The sequence below is a fragment of the Choloepus didactylus genome, chromosome 2 (assembly GCF_015220235.1).
Source record: "Choloepus didactylus isolate mChoDid1 chromosome 2, mChoDid1.pri, whole genome shotgun sequence".
Lineage (NCBI taxonomy): Eukaryota > Metazoa > Chordata > Mammalia > Pilosa > Megalonychidae > Choloepus > Choloepus didactylus.
In genome coordinates, this window is record NC_051308.1 from 105,269,523 (window position 1) to 105,289,740 (window position 20,218).

Genomic DNA, 20,218 nt, shown 5'->3' on the forward strand with positions numbered 1-20,218 from the left:
AATATCCCAGTAACTGGATGGAAAAGTCTGAGATCTCTTGCATCTTGTACTGTGTCTGTGGTTACTGTCATCCATAGACAATACCAAGGTGAAGGACACAGAGATGTTTAATGAGTCTCATTTGAATGAGAACCTAGAAGATCCCATTTTCTGGCCAAATCTAAATGAACAAACCTGGAATTGAAAGAAATCCCAATGGTGTGACCTGCCTGCTTCAGGGAAGGGACATGTTCTTTTTTTAAAATTTAAAAAAAAATTTTTAGGTTTTTAAAAAACCTTTTTATTGTAGTAACATATCTACAAATCAAAATTTCCCATTTTGACCCTTTCAAGTGTACAATTTGGTGGTATTAATTATATTCACCAACATCGGTCATCCCTTTTTCAAGCAGAAACTCTGCACTCATTAAGCTGTAACTTCCTCTTCCCCTCCCCCCATCCCCATCCCCTGGTAACCTGATCCTATAATAGTCGTCTTTTTGTGTCTGGCTTATTTCACTCCACATGGTGACTTAAGGCTCATCCAGGTTGTAACATGTATCAGAACATTCTTTTTTATGACTGGACATGCTCCATTTTTGTTGTTTGTATTTAAATTGTTTGACCATATTCAAGACAAGGACTGGATCTCTAATCATATCTTACAATGAAGCCGTCCAGTCAATGGATCAGACGACAGTGTAGGTCGGTGCACGAGTCCTTGACTACCCAAGAGGGCCACTAGAGGGCAGCCACGAGGCTCCCAGCTGCCGTTTTCTTCCTCTTCCCTAAAGGTGCTGCTCTAGGACTGCCTCCTCACCCACAACCCAGCTGCAGAGCAATTTCCTCTCTCCACTACCCTGTAGGTGATGTGACCCCATAGGGCCAGCTCCCTAGAGGAGGAAGAGCCAGCTCACCCCTGCTGGTTGAGTGTTTGCATTTAGTTCTTCCTTGGAGAGAAAAATAACTTTTCTCAGCTCAGGAGCCTTGAGAACGTGTGGAGGCTGCTGAAGGGCAGTCCAGAGGCGAACAGAGCTGGGGATGGCTGGAGACAGCATAGCAAGGGAGGTGTGGGGGAGCAACCCTCCAGCCTTCCCCAGTGTGTACTTCCTCAGGGTCTGGCCCTGGAGAACTGTGAAATTCCACAATCCCATGGAGGTGGCCCATCTGCCCCTGCCCATCACTATCCTCTAGGAAGAGAAGCAGGTTCCTGCTCCAATAACCAAGGATTGGAAAGGGGGCTTTTGGGCTGGGTGTGTTGTCAGGCAAACCAGTGAGAGTCTGTGCTATAGAGCGTGGGTCTCCTCTGCAAGCTCTTCTTTCTCTGTGTTCTTTTTTGGGATTTTCTTTTTCTTTTGTTTTCTTAGTAATGGTTCATTTTGAAAATCCAAGCCCACTCTATGCTAGACTAAGAAGGATGGGTGGGGAGGATGAGGAAGAGAGGGGAGTAACAGAGGTGATGAAGAGGGGCTGGGATGAAGGGAGAGAAGGAGAAGGGAATAGAAGTGAGAAAAAATGCTAGCTGTTTCTCCGCTGCCTTATCCACTTATCAGTGCCTAATTCACTGTCATCATCCAGACCAGAACTACAGGCAATTAAGCTCCCAAAGGCGAGAGGATGGATGTACTTCCACAAGGAGTGTATCTCATAGGTAGACCAGAGCTTCTTAAACTTTAACGGGTATACAAACCACCTGGAGATCCTACTGAAATGCAGATTCTGATTCAGCTGCTCTGTAGTTAGGTCCCAGAGAGAGTCTGAATTTCTAATAGGCACCAGGTGAGAGTCTGCATTTCTAATAGGCACCAGGTGACGTCAGTGCTGCTGGTCCGGAACCACATTTTTAAGGAGCGAGATCCTAGATGTTTGCAGCTCCGCAGCTTAGGAGGTTTCAGATAACATTGACCTTCTTCATTGGAGAGGTGGTTGGGGTCTAGTGAAGTTAAACCTCTGTCACTCTGACCTCAGGCTCTGTGATTCCAGAGCCAGGACCTCACAGGAGCGAGCGTAACAAATCCTTTGTTACCGCAGTCAGGCACAAAGGAATATGGATTCTTTGAAGGAACCAAATCAAGCTATTGGGCACCACAAGTCACTGATATTGATGAACAGTATAAAACAAATTGACATACCTCTATTAACAGAAATACATCCTACAACCATGTACCTTTTTAAACAAGCAAGGGGTAACTGAGTTTCTTACACTTCACAGATGGAGACTTTGGGGCAAGCATCAGTTCCTTCTTTGATAAACTGGAAGGGCTCAGGCAGAAAATGCGTTGCATGTGAAGGTGGAGTTCCCAGTGCCTGTGGGGCTCTGGCTCTGGTGTCCAGATTTCCATGATACAGTCTGGGTCAGGCCGTTTCCCTGCTGATCCTTGGTTGTGTTGAGCCTCTGAGATACTCCTCGGCTCTGTGGTCACTCATGAGCCTCAGCAGGGGCTTGAAAGTAGAAAATGCAGAACAGGAGCTGCTCAGGGTCCAGTCTCCAGAATACAGATTTTATGCTCTCTCCTTTCAGGGTCAAGCCAAGCACATTCAAAGGGACAGAAGGGCTATAATAGGGGCACTTATACATACAGAGGAGGAATGCCACCCTTCCCACTGGTGTGGAAACATCTGTGGCTTGTGTCCAGGGTCACTGCTTGAGCCTAAGTGTGTATGTGTGCGTGAATGTGTATGTGTATCCTCTTCTTATCCCATCACCTGGTCTTCTGCTAAGAGGGGCACCTAGCTCTCTGATGCACCTTGAGTCTCTTCATGACCCTGACCAGGACAGAGGGCTTAGGGGCTCCCCCTTTGCTGGGCTTAGGGCCTAGAAGACACACAGAAGGGCCTGGGGGTCCTCACTGGCTTTCTGGGAGCACTGGAGGCCAGGGATAGGTGTGTGCTTGGGTGGGGGGCACCATTACTAGTAGGAGACCTCCTCATAGTCACCAAGTGGATCTTTGTGGGTCCTGCTTCTTATATTCGGCTCCTTGGCTATAACCTCATGGAGCTGTGAGTATCTCACTTCAGCATAGATGGCAGAAATGTCCTGTGGGAGAGTCGGATCAGGACGAGGGAGCAGAAGTGAAACAGATGGTGAGAAAAGAGCAGGGAGCCACACTCACCTTTTCCCCAGAGGTTAACTCAAGCCTGGCTGTGGGGGAAGGAAGCAGTCAGGTTCGTATTTTGTGCTCATCAGCGTATCTCCTTCCCACCTCCTCCTGGACGTCTGTCTTTCTCTAGAGAGCCTGGACCCAGCCCAGGCTTCTTTTGCTTCCCAGGATGTGTCACCCTCAGTCTGGAAACTGATGGGCCTGGGAAACAGGAGACCTGAGTTCCAGTCTCAGTTTGACCACACACCTGCTGTGTGACCTTCTACCCATCCCTTCGCCTCTGGATCTCTCCTTCCTCAGCCGAAAAAGGGATGGTGGTGGTAAGAATAACTACCTCACAAGGATCATAGTGCAAAGCAAGGGAGACAAAAAGTGTAAAAGAGACTTTAAAAATAACTCCTACTATATTTGACACCTACTTTATGCCGGGCAGTCTTTTAGGTGTAAGGATTGCATATGTCTAATCGTGCATCAATCCTGTAAAGTAGGAATTATTGATTCCTTCTCATATTGGAAAGAGAAAACCAACGCTCAGAAAGGTTAATAACTCCCTACAGTCACTTCCGTAAGAAGTATAACCAAAGGCAAATATTTAATCTTTGCAAACTGTGAAACATTCTCCCAATGATAAACTTTCCAGTATCCCCTTTCCTCTGTGTCTAGGACTATAATGAACTCTCTTTACTTTGGTCTTCAAATCTCTCTAACAACACATCAGGGGAAGACTGCTTAGAGCAGGGATGAGTGCAGAGCAGATCCCCCCCATCTCCCCAAATCATGTCTTCCCCTTGGATGCCCTTTTAGAATTAAAAGAGTCACATTTCCTTATTTTGCCAATGAAAACCCTACATTCTGAGACTGGTTCCTTTTTCTCTCTTTCTTATGTTTAAGGCCTCATTGTAACTCTTCTTAGGAGGGAACTGCATCAGATGTGCTTTCCAACTGCCCCCTGGCAGTGCTTTGGGCAGTAACCTAGCAGGTCCTGGGGATACCACCCTTGAATCCAAGAGACCCTCTGGCTGTTCACTTCCCCTACTGCCCTTTATGGGAAGGGGCAGAAACCCTAGGTATTGGTGGTGAATGTGGTAGTACTGGTGGTGGTGGTGGTGGTGAATGTGGTGGTGGAGTCATAATACCTTCACCCTAAGGCCCAGAAATTACCCTTGATATTAGCAAAGATGTCAAGTTTGGCTCAAGAACACTCACCTTCACTCCTCTTTGGGGTTATATACACCACAGAATAGATAACACCTTCATCTTGCTCATTCTGGTGATGTTCTGAAAGAATGAATGAGGCTTAAATAGAACCCACCTGACTTTCTCACCTCAAGATTTTTGGACCTCCTAAAGGCACTTAAGGAGGAAAGCCAATCAGAGGCTCTATCATGGTGATAACTGGCAGAAAGTGTCTGGACTCCTCAGCTGATTCTAGCAGCTTCCTCCACCCTACACTATTTAAACCCAAGGTTGGCAAACTTTTTTTTGTAGAGAGCCACACAGTGAATATTTTAGGCTTTGTGGGACATACAGTCTCTGCTGCAATTATTCAACTCTGCAGTTGCTAAGTGTGAAAGCAGCCTTGGTCAATATGTAAAAAAACGAGTGTGGGCTATGTTTCAGTAAATCTTTATTTACAAAAACAGGTGGTGGGCCAGGTTTGGCCTGTGGGCCTTAGTTTGCCAAATCTTGGTCTAAACTCTGCCTTCTTTCCCGGCTCCCTCTCGGCTTCCCTCTCCCACTTCTAGCTCCACACCAGTCACTCCTCAGGCTTTCCCCCAAAGCCAACCGTTTCCCTTTTCTGAATGACGCAGGACTCAAGAGGTCTTCTTTCCTCTTCCTCTCTTTTAGAGGTCCTTCTTCACCTTCACGGACAAACTACTGTCCTGTGGGGATGACCTTCCCATTGGTATACAGGGGGCACTGCTCTCTACCTAGAACTGGGGGCAGATTCCGGGATGGAAGGGGCCTTAGAAGATATAAGGCACAGTTCACTGAGCATCTGTCAGAGAGAAGACCAGACAGTGGGGACAAAGAGGCTGGGAGAAAGAATGGCCAGTAGAGGCTGCTGGAGGTCTGAGCCCTGGTTTGTTTACAAGGGTTCATTCACAGGTGTGGGCATGGTTGATTTTTATGGGATGTTTCCTTTGAAAAATACCCTAGAGAGGGTGGGATGGCTCACAAACTGGGAGGAAGAAGGGTCAGAAAGGATGGGTCACACCCTAGCATGGAGAGGGCCCAGACCTACCAATCAAGCTCCTTTCAGAAGGAAGAAAAGCTAATAATCACTGACCACACACTATGTGTCAAAAGGCTGGACCAGAAAATTTAAACATGACGTCTGCTTTATGTCAAAAATGCCTAATCCAGAGATTGGCACATAGTTGGGTCTCAAAAAAGCCTCCCTCCCTAATTCTTTGGTGTCTGATATTTTTTACAACAGTCTTGCAAAGGTTCATACTATTATCTCTAATTTAAAAATGAGCTAAAGTGAGGCTCAGTGAGATGGTTTCCCCAAGGTCACACAGTAAGTAGTATAGAGAGAATTTTCATCCAATTTTTTTTTCAATAGCATACTGCCTCTGTAATAGCAGGTGCTTCCAAAACTTTAAACATTAGTTTCTGTGACAGGAATTGGGTCACATGTAGATTTTAGAATACCTGGTTCATGTCTGGCACCCAAGAAATACTAACTCTACCAGCAAGAAAGCATCAGAATCAATCTGTGGAAATGGCACGTCTGGTAAGAGGGCATTTATAGAGACTCAGAGAGGCTTTGATTATTAAGCATTTCCCAACACTTATTTGTCAGGGCTCCCTGAATTCGATGGAACTCTGTTCTATGGGAGGTGTGACAATAAGGTCGCAAAGCAAACACTTTTAAACAAACGAACAGAACTTGTACATCTAGGTGAGCTTGGCAATAGACCTTTTGCATGGCCTTCTCCTTTTCCCAGCAACACCACATTTGGTCAAGATGTTTTCAAAATTGGCTTCAGAAGCACGGTCTGTTGAATATATTCAGTTGTGGCATATTTTTGATTGTTGAGGAATGCATATATTCTGGGAAATGATTAAGAGTCTTTCAGAGCTGAGCATGGAGAATAAAGCTGTTCATCCAACTGTTTTTCTTGAGTATCTATGGAATTGGGCCTGAAGGTGGTTTTCTAGGGACACTCTAAACAAGCTTTCTGCCCCTGAGATTCTGAGATATCAGGACTGTCACCAGGAGTTCTATTTGCATAAGAGACAGGTCCCTTAATAAAATCAAGCCCAGCTGCTCCAAGGTGGGGTAGAATCTCTACATGAGAGGGATGCTCTTTTGTTCCCTGTGAGAGGCATCTTCCTGCTGGAGATCTGTCACCAGTGACTGCTTTTCCACCTCTTGGCCGGGGCTGGGGAGGTGGGGGCTGTGCTGTGTTGCTCTGCCTTCAGTGCTCTGATCCAGAGGTGAGTGGATAGAAACACTCGTGTTATGAGGTCAGGTTGGGCCAGTCAAATGAGGCTTTATTACAGATGCAGGGATGGTAGAGCCCACAGATCTTTAGCTCATGGTCCCCTATTCTAGCTACTTCCCTATCTGGCCCTAGTCCTGCCTCCATCTGTCTTCTACTATACAGTTACACCTCAAAGCAGCTCTAGCCTGCATAGAATCCAAACTTAAGACTAGAAGGAAGGGGGGATGGAACGTTGGATGGACTAAGATTGCTAAATTAAGAAAGAGAGAGGAAGTTTAAGGCTGGCCCAAGCCTTGACTAGGGTACCTGATGAGGCAGGGAACTTGATCTAGGGCTGTAAGGTGACCCTTCCAGACACTCAGGAAGGAATGCTTTGAATGCATGACTGGGGAGACTTCCTCAATGAGCAGGCTGGCCCCTGGGAAACTCGTGACAAGTTCCGCAACCGAGGGAGCTGCAGACTTGAATAAGTACACTTAATGTTGAAGGTATAAGAGAACAATCACTAGACAAATGGAAAATAAGAATGTTCCCTGGGGAGGAAGTGGGGTGGAGGTATGTTAATTTCAAGTCCTAGGAACAAAACTGGCACCAAATAGTTTTGGAACTGGTAGCCAGTCCCTTAAATATGGCCTTAGGGTTACAGTTGGAATAAACATGTAGTCACTTAAGGTGACTACTTTGAAAGCTAACATATTTTTGGATATACAAATACTGGTCTGTTAAAAAAAAATACTGGTCTGTTAAAAAAAAAAAGAAAAAAATTATGGATATATGAGTGATTTTAGACTTAAGATTGGGTTCAAGTTTTTATTAAAATATTCACATATTAATACTTACTGTGACCAACATAGGAAGAAGAGTCTGGAGTATCAAAATCAGTAGCTCACTTAGAAATGCCATTTGTCTGATTGCTTTCACCTTCTTCTCTCTAAGGAACCCTCCACATCTGGATTTTTAACCAAGCTTTTATTTTCAATGATCTGATTACAGTTGCTGCAGAATGGACAGCAGGGGAAAGGGTAGCCTGGGAGGACCCACTGGGGACTGGAATGAGAATTTACTGAGTGCCCCCTGCATGCCAATGTAATAAGTTAGGTGTTAGATACGTGTTAGCTCATTAACTTAAACCCTTTATAATAATCTTGTGAGGGAGATAATTTAGTGAGCCTTAGAATGAACTTTCATAGAACTAGTAAATAGCAGAGTTGGGACTTGAAAGTGGAGTTGTCCAGCTCCCAGGCCATTGCACGATCTGCCCTCCATGTTTCCTTTCCTGTCAGTTAACATCTATTGAACACCCACAGAAGGTGCAGCACTGTACAAGATGAGTGAGTGGTTCTCATTTCTTCTTCCTCCTCTACTAAGCAGACCAGAGCTTTGCTGAGTTCAATGAGAGACACCATTAGAACAGGCCTTGATTTTCTTCACAGTTATATTTACAGCCACAGATCATCTTTCAAATGTGAAGGACACCAAGATCCATCATGTATGGCCATAAGAATTCCTCCGTTTGTGCTTCTATTCGTGCCTGAGTTGCAGTGGTGCATCTGAGTGCATCTCTGGGAGACTGTGAGCATGTGAGATAGTGTGTCCACGTGTGTGTGTGATGGTGCCTGTATGTTTTGGAAGCGATAAGCATCCATTCATGTGCCTCTTTGTGTGACACATGAAGACACATCCTTCCTCCTACAATACCCAGGAAAAGGTAGCTGGTCCTGAGGCTTCCCAAAGGCCAGGGAGTGACTGGGATAGGGAATCAGAAACCAAGAAAGTCAAAAGGAGTTACTCACCTGCTTTTCTCCAGGGTCTGAAATAAGCCAGAAATGCAGCAGCAATGACCATCACACCAAGCAGGCTCAGAGGCAGCCAAGGAACCAGCCAGTTGGGACAAGTGGGAATGGACGAGACCCAAGGACCTGGGGAACAGGGGTGACTGCGAGCATTGAGGACAAAATTCAGAAATGCATCCCAGAGTGACCCAGGAGAGACAGAATGACTGGCTGTAGGGGAAACCGTCTGGCCTGGAGCAGCCTTGTATGTGTGAACGAGGGATGGCTCAGAGGATGCCAGCACAAATGGGGGAAACCATGATGACCATGGGACCCCATGACCCCCCCCACTCTCTGTGGACTTGTGTTTCCCTGGCAGGTTTCAGAGGACACATTCTCAGGCAGTGCTGCCTAGTGTGGCCCCAGCTTTGTGCTGGGCATGATGACAGATACAAAGAGCAGTAAGATCTGACCCCACCCCCACCACCCCTGCTTGCTGGGGCTCAGAGCAAGGTTGGGGGACAAGACATACCACCTACGGAGAGCTCCTTGGGCTCACTCGTCTCTCTGGAGACACTGTTCTGGGCCTCACAGGAGAAGTTCCCGGCATCCTGCTCTGAAATCACGTTGAAGAAGTGGGAGGCGGCTCCACCAAGGGAGCTGAGCAGTTGCCCAGGAGCTCCTCGTTGAGGTAGAAGCAGTACAGGATGGGAGGGGAGCCCCCCTGGGCCACACAGAGGAGCTCCACTGTGTCCCCCACAGCCAGGCTGGCGGCCCTGGGTTGAAGGGTGAGCAGAGGACGGGACACAGGAGCTGGGGCGGCACACGGGTTGGGAGGGTCAGCTGGACGGCCGGGCTCTGGGCTGGGGGATGCTGTTCCCTCCTCCCTTAGGGACCTCTCTCTCCCTCCCGGGGGATCCATTACCTGAGGTCACACCCCTGGGGAGCATCTCTCCCTCCACTCACCCTGCACCCTGATCTCCAGCCTGGGGCTCTGTTTCTGGACCCGGACACCCTGAGTGGCCACCTCACACCAGTAAAGCCCAGAGTCTCCCTCCTTGGCTCCTGAGATCTCGAGTTCAGGGTGAACGCCCCTGTCCTGCAAGGTGTGGCCATCCTTGTAGAAGGAGAAGAGGAGCCGGGATGAAGACCTCTGGGGGTGCAGCTCCGTCTGCCATCGCAGCGTCACCAGGCTCCCCTCACGGAGCTCAGGAGAGGGGTCGGCACTCAGCAGAGGAGGTGGGAAGAGCTCTGGGGAGAGGCAGGCCCAGGGCTCAGATGACCAAGTCCCCAGAGGCTGAGGCCCGAGCTTCAGCACATCCCAGGCCACCACCAGGCCCCAAACAGGGGACACTGTCACCCCCCAGGACCTGTCCTCTTACCCTCACCCACTAACTTTGCACCGACTCCCACATAGCCCGAGCACCTCTGGAACCCCAGAAGGACAGAGCCAGAGGAGCACGAGAGGGAAGGCCTGGCCCAGGGCCTCAGGGGAATTAGTGACAGGGCTGGTTCAGGGTCTGCCACGCGCAGGGCATCTCTCTCTTCTTCCCCTGGCTCCTGACAGACCCTGTGGGGGGAGGTGGGTAGGGGGTTTGGCCCATTTGGACAGCATCAGGGGACCCCTCAGGGCCCCATGGATTGGCCCAACACCAGCAGCAGCCAAACAGAGGGGTCCTGTCCTGAGGGTGCTGACCTCTAGAGACACCTCCCCGGCAGCACCCTGCTCCCCCCACCAAGCCCCCTTCCCAGCTGGTGACTCACCCTGGACTTGAACCTTGGCAGTCCCTGAGGTGTGTGTGCCCAGCTGGTAGATGTACGTCACCTGCCCAGTGCAGCTGTATTGGCCACTGCTTTTCACTGTTACTGCCCTCATGAGCAGGGGCTGGTTGGTCTCAGAGAAATAAAGGAATTCTCTGTCTTTGTAGAACTTCACCTGGGACAGTGCTGTGTTCCTCCTTTCCTGGCATCGCAGCCTCAGTTCTTCGCCTTCAAATACAGGGTTTGGCCAGACTTCAAGGAACAGTCCAACTGTGAGACAGAAAAAAGGGTCAGCTCTGCTCCTGCAGGTCCCATTGATCCACTTCTCTCCCTCTGAGCCCCAGACCAAGGCCTCCCGCTGGGGATGTGGACTCCTGGCGGCACCTTCATAGCTGTCCCTGGTTAGTGGCCCCAGCCCTACATGCCAGCCCAGGGCCAGGGTCTCCGCTTTCCTTTACCCCTTCTCTGTCTTTTCCTTCTTCTCTCCTCCCTCTTACCTTCTTACCTGTACTCTTCTTCCCTCCTATCCTCCCTTCTATCTACGCCATCTCTCTGGTCCTCTTCCTTCCCATTTTCCTTATCTCCTTTTATATTGGACTTTCCTCAACCATCCTTGCCAAGTTTGGCTCCAGCTGGGTTCATTCCATCCATTATCCTACCTTACCCCTCCTGATCCAACTCCCACTCCCCTAAACTGGCTTCTTACCCACTGGCTGCCCCATTGTGACTCTTTCTGCAGCCTCCATCTCTGATTATAGCCTCACCCTTTCCCATCAGATAGGAGTCGGGGTTGACTGTGCCATAGCCAGAGCGAGCTCCCTCCTTCCTTGCTTGGCAGGGCATCCAAGGCCCAGCTTCTGTCTTTACCAACAGCAGAAAGTTTCATCTTTCATCAGAGTCATGGTGGGGGGGGGGGCTGTCCTCTCTGTCCTCACTCTTCATATGCTTCCTCTGCTATGATGTGGACAAGATGAGAGCTCCTGGGGACTCCAGCATCATCTGCAGGGCAACTTCAGGACAAGCCAGACACCAATGGTCACAGCCAGCCTCAGGAGCCAGGACTGAAGGTAATGAGGAGTCAGCAGACAGGGATCCTTGAGCACACCCCTGCCCTGGACATGAAGAACACGACTGGTCTCTTCCTGCATCTCCATGCATCCTTAAGACCCACTTCCCTTACTCTGGAAGCAATGATGGTCACTGGGTCACTGAATGCTGAGCCTGGCCCCCAGCTGTGCTCTTCCCAGCAGGGCTACCTGTTGGTTTGAACTCCCTCCCCCTGGGCATCACAGAACATGTCTGTGCAGGTCAAGGTAGGTATAGACCAGATTTTTTTTCCTGTTTGACAGAAAGCTCCATGGAGGTCAGTGGGACAGAATGGGTTGGAGATAAAGGGTAGCTAAAGAAAAGAAGACTGGCCTACAGACAAAGGTGCCTGCTTCTTTGACTATAAAAGGGAGGGAAGGGGAGACCCACAGCTACACCGAGAAGAGAAGACAGAGGCCAAAGTCACTTTTAAAAGGGACTAGGACAGAGGCTCAGAGCCACCTTGCTGAGACTTGAGTCATCCTAGGAGAACCCTCAGTTTTAGACCAGTGAAATCCTGGGTTTCTCCTCTTCCTGGGCACTGGGCAAGACTCCTGAGGAAGGACCCAGTCTGGAGCTGCTCTGCAGATGTTGCCAGGGACCCAATGGCTCTTTTCTGTCCCTATCCATTAGGTTTTGGCCCAGAGACACACTGGGAGACTGAAGGGACTTGAAAAAGACTCACCAGATTTCCTGCCGCAGGGAACTGCAAGAGAACAAAGTGATAGGATTAGATTAAGTAGCAGAAAGAACTTTTTGACAGGGAGGCCTGTTGCCTTAGCAACAGGTGCTTACATCCATTCACTCAACCAACACCCAACCACTCAGCGTTTATGGTAGACTCACTGCCTGGCATCCTCAGCCCCACCCAGGTTCAAATGTTGCCCCCTCAGAAGGCCTTCCCTGGGACCCTAATAGAAAATATTTTCCCCAGTCATTAGCACAACACCCTATTATGTTACCATCATAGCACTTACTCTTTACAATTATATTGTTCATTAAGTTGCCTATTTGTTATCACCTGTCTCTCTCTGCCTCAGTGTGAGTTCCATGAGAGCAGGAGATGTCTGCCATATTCCCTATTCCTAGGACTCGTGATCAGTAAGCATTGAATAAATGCACGAATGCTTCCTTTGTGCCCAGTCTTACAGAGCAAGGAACAAAAAAAAATGAAAGACATTGTGGTAGTTTGAAGCTGTATGTACCCCAGAAAAACAAGTTGATATATTTAATTCATTCCTGTGGGTGTGAACCCATTATAAATAGGAACTTTTGATGAGGTTGCTTCAGTTAAGGTGTGGCCCAACTCAATCAGGATGGGTCTCAATCCTGTTACTGGAGTCCTTTATATGCTGAGTGAAATTCAGACAGAGAGAAAGCCACAGGAAGCAAGAAGCTGACCATCAACAGAACCTGGAAGAGAGAGACCAGGAGACACCACCATGTGACAAGCTAAGGACCAAGAATTGTTAGCAGCCAGCCCCAGAATGGCACAGTCTTCAGGATGAAAGCATCATCTTGACGATGCCTTGATTTGGACTTTGTTTTAGCCTCAAAACCGTGAGTGAATAAATTCCCATTGTTTAACCTGGCCCATTTCATGGTATTTTCTTGAGCAGCCCAAGAAACTAAAACAGACATAGAACTAGACTGATGTGCTAAGGGCAGTATCCTCTACACCTACAGAAGAACCCAGAAAGCAAAGGCAGGACCCAATTCCTATGGTCCAAGGTGTCCACAGAGGTCTGGGGACTAGAATATGGAAGTGATCAGACTGAGAAGGTGAGATTTCCTTGGAGGAGTCGTCAGTAAAGGAGGCAGGATATGGACAGGCAGTGTGGATCGATGAGAGAGCGTCCAACAAGCCAGATGCATCTCACCCGTGCTTGCACCTTGTATACGCTGCACTAATGCTTTTCAGTGAACAAGTATGTGAGAATAGGTGGCCCAGGAAGAGACCAAAACACAAAATGATGACAGATGAGGTTGGACAGGTGTAAATAACTCAAAGGATGGAAGACCCTAAATTGAGGGTCACTGTCAGTTATGAAGCAGTGGGGACTTTGGGGCAAGAGGTGACACCATGAATGATGGTAGGACTGAAAGCTGTCAACCCTGCCAATTCTCACGATCTTATAGGCATCTTCATTGCTGACACGTTGCCTTAGGTGTTTGGTGTTTTGCAGGACACTGAGAAATGCAAGAACGGCCTTGGGAGGGGTATGTGAAAACCCTCTCATCAAAGGTGTTTGGTTCTGTTCAGCACATGCTGTCATCTTTGCTCTTTACACTATTTTGGAAACGGAGTCTTTTTAGCCTAATTCTCTACTCAGCTCAGGGTCAGCTCAGTCATAGGTTCTCAGATATATGCAGAACTATAAGAGTCCCAGAGTCACCCCCCTCCTTTTTTTTTTTTTCTAACCATCTTTCTGTTTCCCTCCCTCCACCTCATCTTTTCCTAAGGGCTTAGAGTAGTGGAAAGATGCAGGTTTTGGGATCAGATGGCCTGGACTGGATTCATGAATCCACCTCTTTCTGTGTGATCTTGGACAAGTTGTTTAAATTCAAAGGTCCTCAGATTCCTCACTCCATCTGTAAAATGGGCATGATGATAATAGTAGTCATTTTTTTTCCTTAAAGGATAATTGTGAAGATCATATTGCCCCACTGTCTGGAAAAGTGGTTACTGCAATAATTGAAAGCAGAAGGAGCAGCTGACCTCAGAGTGACTGAGAACCTACTCTGTAGTTATGCCCTCTCTGGCCCCTACCAGAAGATGATCTTTTAGTTACAAAGTGCTGAACAAACAAGGTTGAGGGGACTGAAGTTTATAACAAGAGAGACGGCATCCAGAGACCATAGAGTGACTTCAAATGAGCTCTGTCCCCAAATCCCGAAGACCCACAGCCGAGGGTACTGCAAATCATTGGCACTGTGCTTGCAGAACCACTCTCTGTAATCGAAACAGCAATCAACTGGGAACACAGAGACTGGGAGACACCTGGCTCACAGCAGCTCCTGTAAGTAGGACCTGGGAACCTGTGAAGGTGAGGCAACGGTGTGATGAGGCAGCCAAGAGCTGTCAAGTCAAGTTGCCTAATAGAGCCCAGAACAATAGAGGCAGAAGCCACACTGAACTCTGCACTAGTCAGGCCACTACAGGAAGAGAAGATCCAGTTCCCTGCACCCTGACAAAGTGCAACGAGACAAAGCAGACCAGGATGATGGACTGTGTCTAGAAACCATTCCACGTTAGAGTTGCTGAGGAACTTGGAGAAATGTATCTGGGGAAGATGTGACGGAATGGGGACACAACAGTGGTCTCCAAATATGTAGTGGGGTAAGCCTAAAAGAGGGAAAGACTTATTCTGAGTTACTTCATAGGGCAGAAATGGGATTACTATATGGACATTACAGGGACCAGGGGGGCGGATTCCAGCTCAGTGTGAACTGTCTCACAGTTGAGCTCTCTCCTGGTGGAACAGGGCTGCTTTGTCAGTTTGTGATACCATGTTGCTCAGAGGGTGAAGCCGAGGTCCTACGACACTTGTCATGGACACAAGGTGTGCGTGTGAGGGGCGGGGCCCAGTATCTGGAGCGAAGTTGGCCTTTGTTCAGTTCAGAAGAAATGAAGGCTCATCTCCTAACCTTTACGTCTTTTGTGTACAGCTGTGTACCAGGCTGTTTAATGGCAATACCCCTAGCCTCCTGCACCCCCAATGGCCAAAAGTAGTAACAGCCACAAATTATTGTCTGCGAACACCCTGCCCGACATTTTTTTTTTTATTGAATTCAGTTTTATTGAAATACATTCACACACCATACAATTGTCCATGGTATACAATCCACTGTCCACAGTATGATAACATAGTTATGCGTTCAGCACCACAATCTCTCTCTGAACATTTTCCTTACATCAGAAAGAACCAGAACAAGAATAAAAAATAAAAGTGAAAAAAGAACACCCAAATCATCCCCCCATCCCACCCCATTTGTCCTTTAGTTTTTATCCCCATTCCTCCACTCATCCATACACTAGATAAAGGGGGTGTGATCCACAAGGACTTCACAATCACACTGTCACCCCTTGTAATCTACATTATTATATAATTGTCTTCAGGAGTCCAGACTGCTGGGTTGGAGTTTGGTAGTTTCAGGTATTTACTTCTAGCTATTCCAATACATTAAAACCTAAGAGGTGTTATCTATATAGTGTATAAGAATGTCCACCAGAGTGACCTCTCGACTCCATTTGAAATCTCTCAGTCACTGAAACTATTTCGTCTCATTTTGCATCCCCATTTTGGTCAAGAAGATACTCTCAGTCCCACGATGCCAGGTCCACATTCATCCCCGGGAGTCATATTCTGCATTGCCAGGGAGATTTACACCCCTGGGAGTCGGGTCCCACGTAGGGGGGAGGGCAGTGAGTTCACCTGTTGAGATGGCTCAGTTAGAGAGAGAGAGGGCCACATCTGAGCAACAAAGAGGTACTCAGGGGGAGACTCTTAGGCACCATTACATGCAAGTTTAGACTCTCCTTTGTGGTAATGAGCTTCATAAGGGCAAGTCCCATGATCGAGGGCTCAGCACATCAAACCGCCAGTCCCAGTGTTTGTGACAACATCAACACCAGTCCAGGTGAGGATGTCCAACACATCTGCACCTTCCCCCAGATACTCGGGGCTGGGGAGGGGGAGGCTGTAAATATGTTTTTTATTATCTGCCCAAATTACTCTGGGATGTGTCACTATTTCATTCCAGCCTATACTAACCTACTGTATCTCACTTCCTATTCAAAGTTCCATGCAATTGTGATGTTTGAACAAATCGACTGTAGAGTTGTACCATTTAGAAAATTTAGAACCTGTACCAAATAGATATCTATTCCCTTGGTCTCATATGGAAGTTGAAGTTTTAAAACACAATCAGTTTCAACCTTTACCCTTTGGCCTGGCTTGCCCTGGTCTTAACCTGACCTGCTTCATTCATATCACTAATTGAAGTCTGCCTGCCTGACATTTTAAACGAATTATCATTTTCCAGGTTCACTTGATTAGAATTTACCTACATTCAGATTAGAAGTGGAATGACAAAAGCATGGGGCTTCACATCAAACAGACTTGGGTTTGTGTCTCTGGTTTGCTCTTGTTTGCATGGGAATTCTAGGAAAGTTTCTTCACCATTATGAACCTTGGTTTTCTTAACTGTTTAATGGGGAGACAGACATCTGCCTTATACGGCTCTGAAGATTAGAAAATGGGCTCATTACAAGGTAGGCAGTTGACACTTTTTTCTTTCTTCTTTTTTTTTCGTTTGTCTCTTTCTGACCACATTCAAGAGGAAATAGCAGCTCTGCACTCATGACAACTCTGTTCCTGTGCATCCAGCCCTGGGGTCTCTCTTTGATGGTTTTTCTGGGGCCCCTGAACTTCAAGTCTGACCTGTTCATGCCTGGGTTGTCCATTAATCTGTTCACCAATCAGCCAGCCACTGACTCCCTGCCTCGTCTTTTCCTTTGCTCCCTCCCAGCCAGATCCTGGGTTCCAGGCTGGGAAGCTCTCGGACTTTATCCAGTCAAGTCCAAGGCCTTTCCTTTTACTGGGTAGGGCAATTTGCCCTTGGGGACCTTTAATCTGGAGTATTTCCAAGCAGTAGGCAATCCTGTCTCTGCCCTAGGTGTGAGCTTTAGATCTTTTCTCCTGCCCAAATGCCCTGGAAGATCATACAGAGCAGCACCGTGCTGTTAGCAGAAAGAAGAGCACTGAGTGCAACATGTGTTTTCCTCACAAGGGACCAAGACCCACAAACCGTCCAGGAAGAGGTCCTATTTATTTAGGAACAGTTTGCTCTTCTGTTTCAATGAAAGCAAACAAACAAGTGAGGAGGCAAACTACCGGGGCCAAGTTTGAAATGAAAAGTAGGGGCTTAGAAAGTGTAAAGGAAAGTGTTGAAATATATGCACAAACGTGTTTCTTTTGCATGTAGCAAGGTGATATTGGCTGAGACTGAGCCAAGTCTGGGTGAGCTGAGTGACCCTCCCCTGTAATCCTCGACCCTTAGACCAGCCCCTTCAGTTGTCTGCATGAGTGACTGGCCTTGGGAGAAGTACGTCAGAGAAGAGAAAGACATGGATCAGAGAGAACGGATTTGAATTCCCAAACCAGCCCCAAGGACGAGTCGGACCTGACCCTCCTGCAGCAGAGAGGAGACAGAGGTGGAAGAGGGTCAATTTCATAAAGCCTTTGGATACTCACAGCATAAACCTCTTGACCAGGTAAGAATTCAGGTCAGAGTCAACCACTATTGACTGGTTCTTAGAAAAGCTTGCAGCATCATAAATATATGTTGCCCTGTGAAACCCCACCTTTCATCACCAAGGAAAATACATAGAACCACCCCCCCCCCTCCATTTCCCTGATCTTCCCTCTACGCCTTGGCAGCCTCCTTCCGTCCTGCATCCTTTCCCTTTGTGGAAACCCTGATGGCTATCTTAACCTGATTCTACAAGGTAAAATGTCATTGGAAGGCAAGAAGGCCTCAGAATATGATTTTCTGCCTCCATTGATTTTCTGCCTCTGAAGAGATGCCCTACCAAGGACCTAGTGTTGGGAAACACCCAGAGTCACCCAGTGTCCCCAGCATCTCTCCTAAGCATGCCCACGTGCACGCACTTGACTCAAGCTCCATCTGAAACCTGCTTGGACTGGGAAAGATGAGATCCTGAACTTTGTGTCCTGGGAATAACTTACAGTCCCTGGTGCCACGGGGTGGGGTTGAGGGTGGGGTAGGGGTAAGGCTTGGTGACTTACCAAAGAGCAGCACAATGGTCCAGAGCAGCATGGGGCCTGAAGGGCCTGGCACTGTAGAGGGAAAAACAGATCAGCCTGAAAGCAGGGGTGAAGCTTGGGGGTGGGTATCAAGGCCACAGGATCAGGGGTTGGTGGGTGACTCCTCTGAACTGGGTGGTATTACTGCTTGATTGCCTAAATAGAGGAAGTAGGGAAGGAACTTGAAAAGCTTTCATGACAGCTGCTGGGGTAGGAGAGAGCTGGGGCCACCGCAAGTGGTCTGCCTCTCCGGAACTCCTGGGGTGCTTTGCTCACACGAAAGTTGACACCTCTGCCCCTGGCTGCTTCTGGTTTCATTAGGTTCCAGCAACTTGAGTTGACTTCTCACTCTACAGCTTCTGAGGTGTTGATGAAAATTGGCTTTCGGGGCCAAGCTGACAGCACACCATCTCCTTGGGGGATGGAGGTGATCCTAGGGGAGGGTGGCTGCTGCCCAGGTTAGGAATCTTCTAGGACCCAGGCTGACCTTGAACTGAGATGAGGAGGAGTTAGAGCAAGAGACATAAACCACTTTAATACTTTTAAGGAATTGTGGGGTAAAAGGAGGAGGGGTGGGGGATAATAGAGTGGGGATTCTTATCCAGAAGAGCCTTGACCCAGGGGCCCTCATTCTTCAGGTTAACTGGCAGGGGAGCAGCAATGAGGGGCACTGGCTGTTGGGGTATGGGAAAAGTCAGTCCCACTCCTTGGAGGTGGGGTGGGGGGCACTAGGGTTGGGGGGCAGCTCTGGCTATAGAGGCAGATGGTGCAGTAGTAAAGAGCATGGGCCCTCGAGCCAACTGCCCGTTTGAATCCTGGCTCTGGATATTAATCTGCTGAGAGACCTTGGTCAAGTTACTCAAACTCCATGTCAGCCTGGGTCTTGGAAGACTCCTAACCTGGGCCTCAGGGTCCTTATCTCTAAAGCAAATAAACAATTATACCCATATCATAGGACTGACACGAAGCTTAAATGAGAGAAAGATGTGAGGCTCTCTTAGACGGTGCTAATAGAACTTTCTGTGATGATGGAAACGTTCCCTGGGCTGTCCTGTTCACTAGCTAACAGCCATATGTAGCTAGTGGGCACTTGAAATGTGCCTAGTGAGACAGAGGAATTGCATTTTAAATTGCATTCAATTTTAATTAATTTAAATATAAATAGCTACACGTGGTTAGCAATTATCTTATTGCACATCTCAGGCTTAGAACAGTGCCTGGTAAGTAGGAAGAGCTTGATAAAGGTTAGCTATTGCTGTAAGGAAGGCCAAAAATCTTTCAGCCACCAAAGCCTCCTTCCTGACCTTTGCCTTTTGCCGATGAGGCCTGGAGAGGTGAAGTAATCTGTGCAGTCACTCTGTTCTAAAGTCTCCTGGGGTTGAAGCCTCATCCCTAGCTGGAACTGGAGACCCAGTGAAAGACCCGAGACCGTTTCTCTGAGTTAGGTCTGAAAGAGAAGGGAAATTGGAGAAACGTGTCCAAAGTTTAGAGTTTAGGTCATGAGATGAAAAAACCGGGAGTAGAGAGGAGATAGAACCAGACTGGGAATAAAGCTCTGGATCTGGTCTCTAGAGGACAGCAAAGACCATGAGGCAGCTGGCATCACACTCATTCCCTGTCTCCTTGCCTCTGCCTTCCAGAGAGCAAATGGAGAGAACACCAAAGGGCCAAAGGAAAATCCTTTGCTTGTGTCAGGCCTGCAGTGACCCCTTGTGGCTACATGGACAACAATTCCCCTAAAGAGGGAATCTTCATTAACACTGACGCGTTCGTCTGCCTGTCCGACCATCCATCCATTTATCTATTCATCCAGCTTTTTTTTTGCTTTTTAGCGCTTGCTCCATGCCCAGTCCATCCTTCCTCCAGGAGCTAGAAGAGACAGGCATATACTTGGTATAGTGTGCTCCTTGGAGCACTTTTTTTTCATGCCACCATTATTCTATTTATCACATTGTACTGTATTTGTTAAATTGTCTTTCTCTACTCCCAGTCTGGGTTCTCCTCACAGGCAAGGGCCAAGTCTAGTTCATTTTTGTGTCTCCAGGCCTAGCACAGTCTGAGGTTCAGGGTGCACCAAAGTAAAATTGTTGGAGGAGTCAGAAAGCTCTGGGTTCTAATCCTGGTGCTGCTGTTTACTAGGTGGGCATCTGGAGCAGTGACTTGACCTCATGAAGTCTCAGATTTTAAATCTGTAACATGGTAACAATGACACCCACTTTCTAGGGTTGTGGAGA

General features: G+C 47.9%; 1 protein-coding gene across 1 annotated transcript; it reads right to left on the reverse strand.

The window, feature by feature from the left end:
- Positions 1–463: 463 nt before the first annotated feature.
- LOC119526489 (Fc receptor-like protein 6) lies at positions 464–18,534 on the reverse strand. Its single transcript, XM_037825608.1, is given in 10 exon segments — positions 464–3,016; positions 3,093–3,121; positions 4,287–4,358; positions 8,329–8,454; positions 8,840–8,962; positions 8,965–9,120; positions 9,274–9,558; positions 10,072–10,338; positions 11,840–11,860; positions 17,967–18,534. Coding segments are annotated over 10 exon segments (1,236 nt in total). The 5' UTR covers positions 17,998–18,534; the 3' UTR covers positions 464–2,890.
- Positions 18,535–20,218: the final 1,684 nt, after the last annotated feature.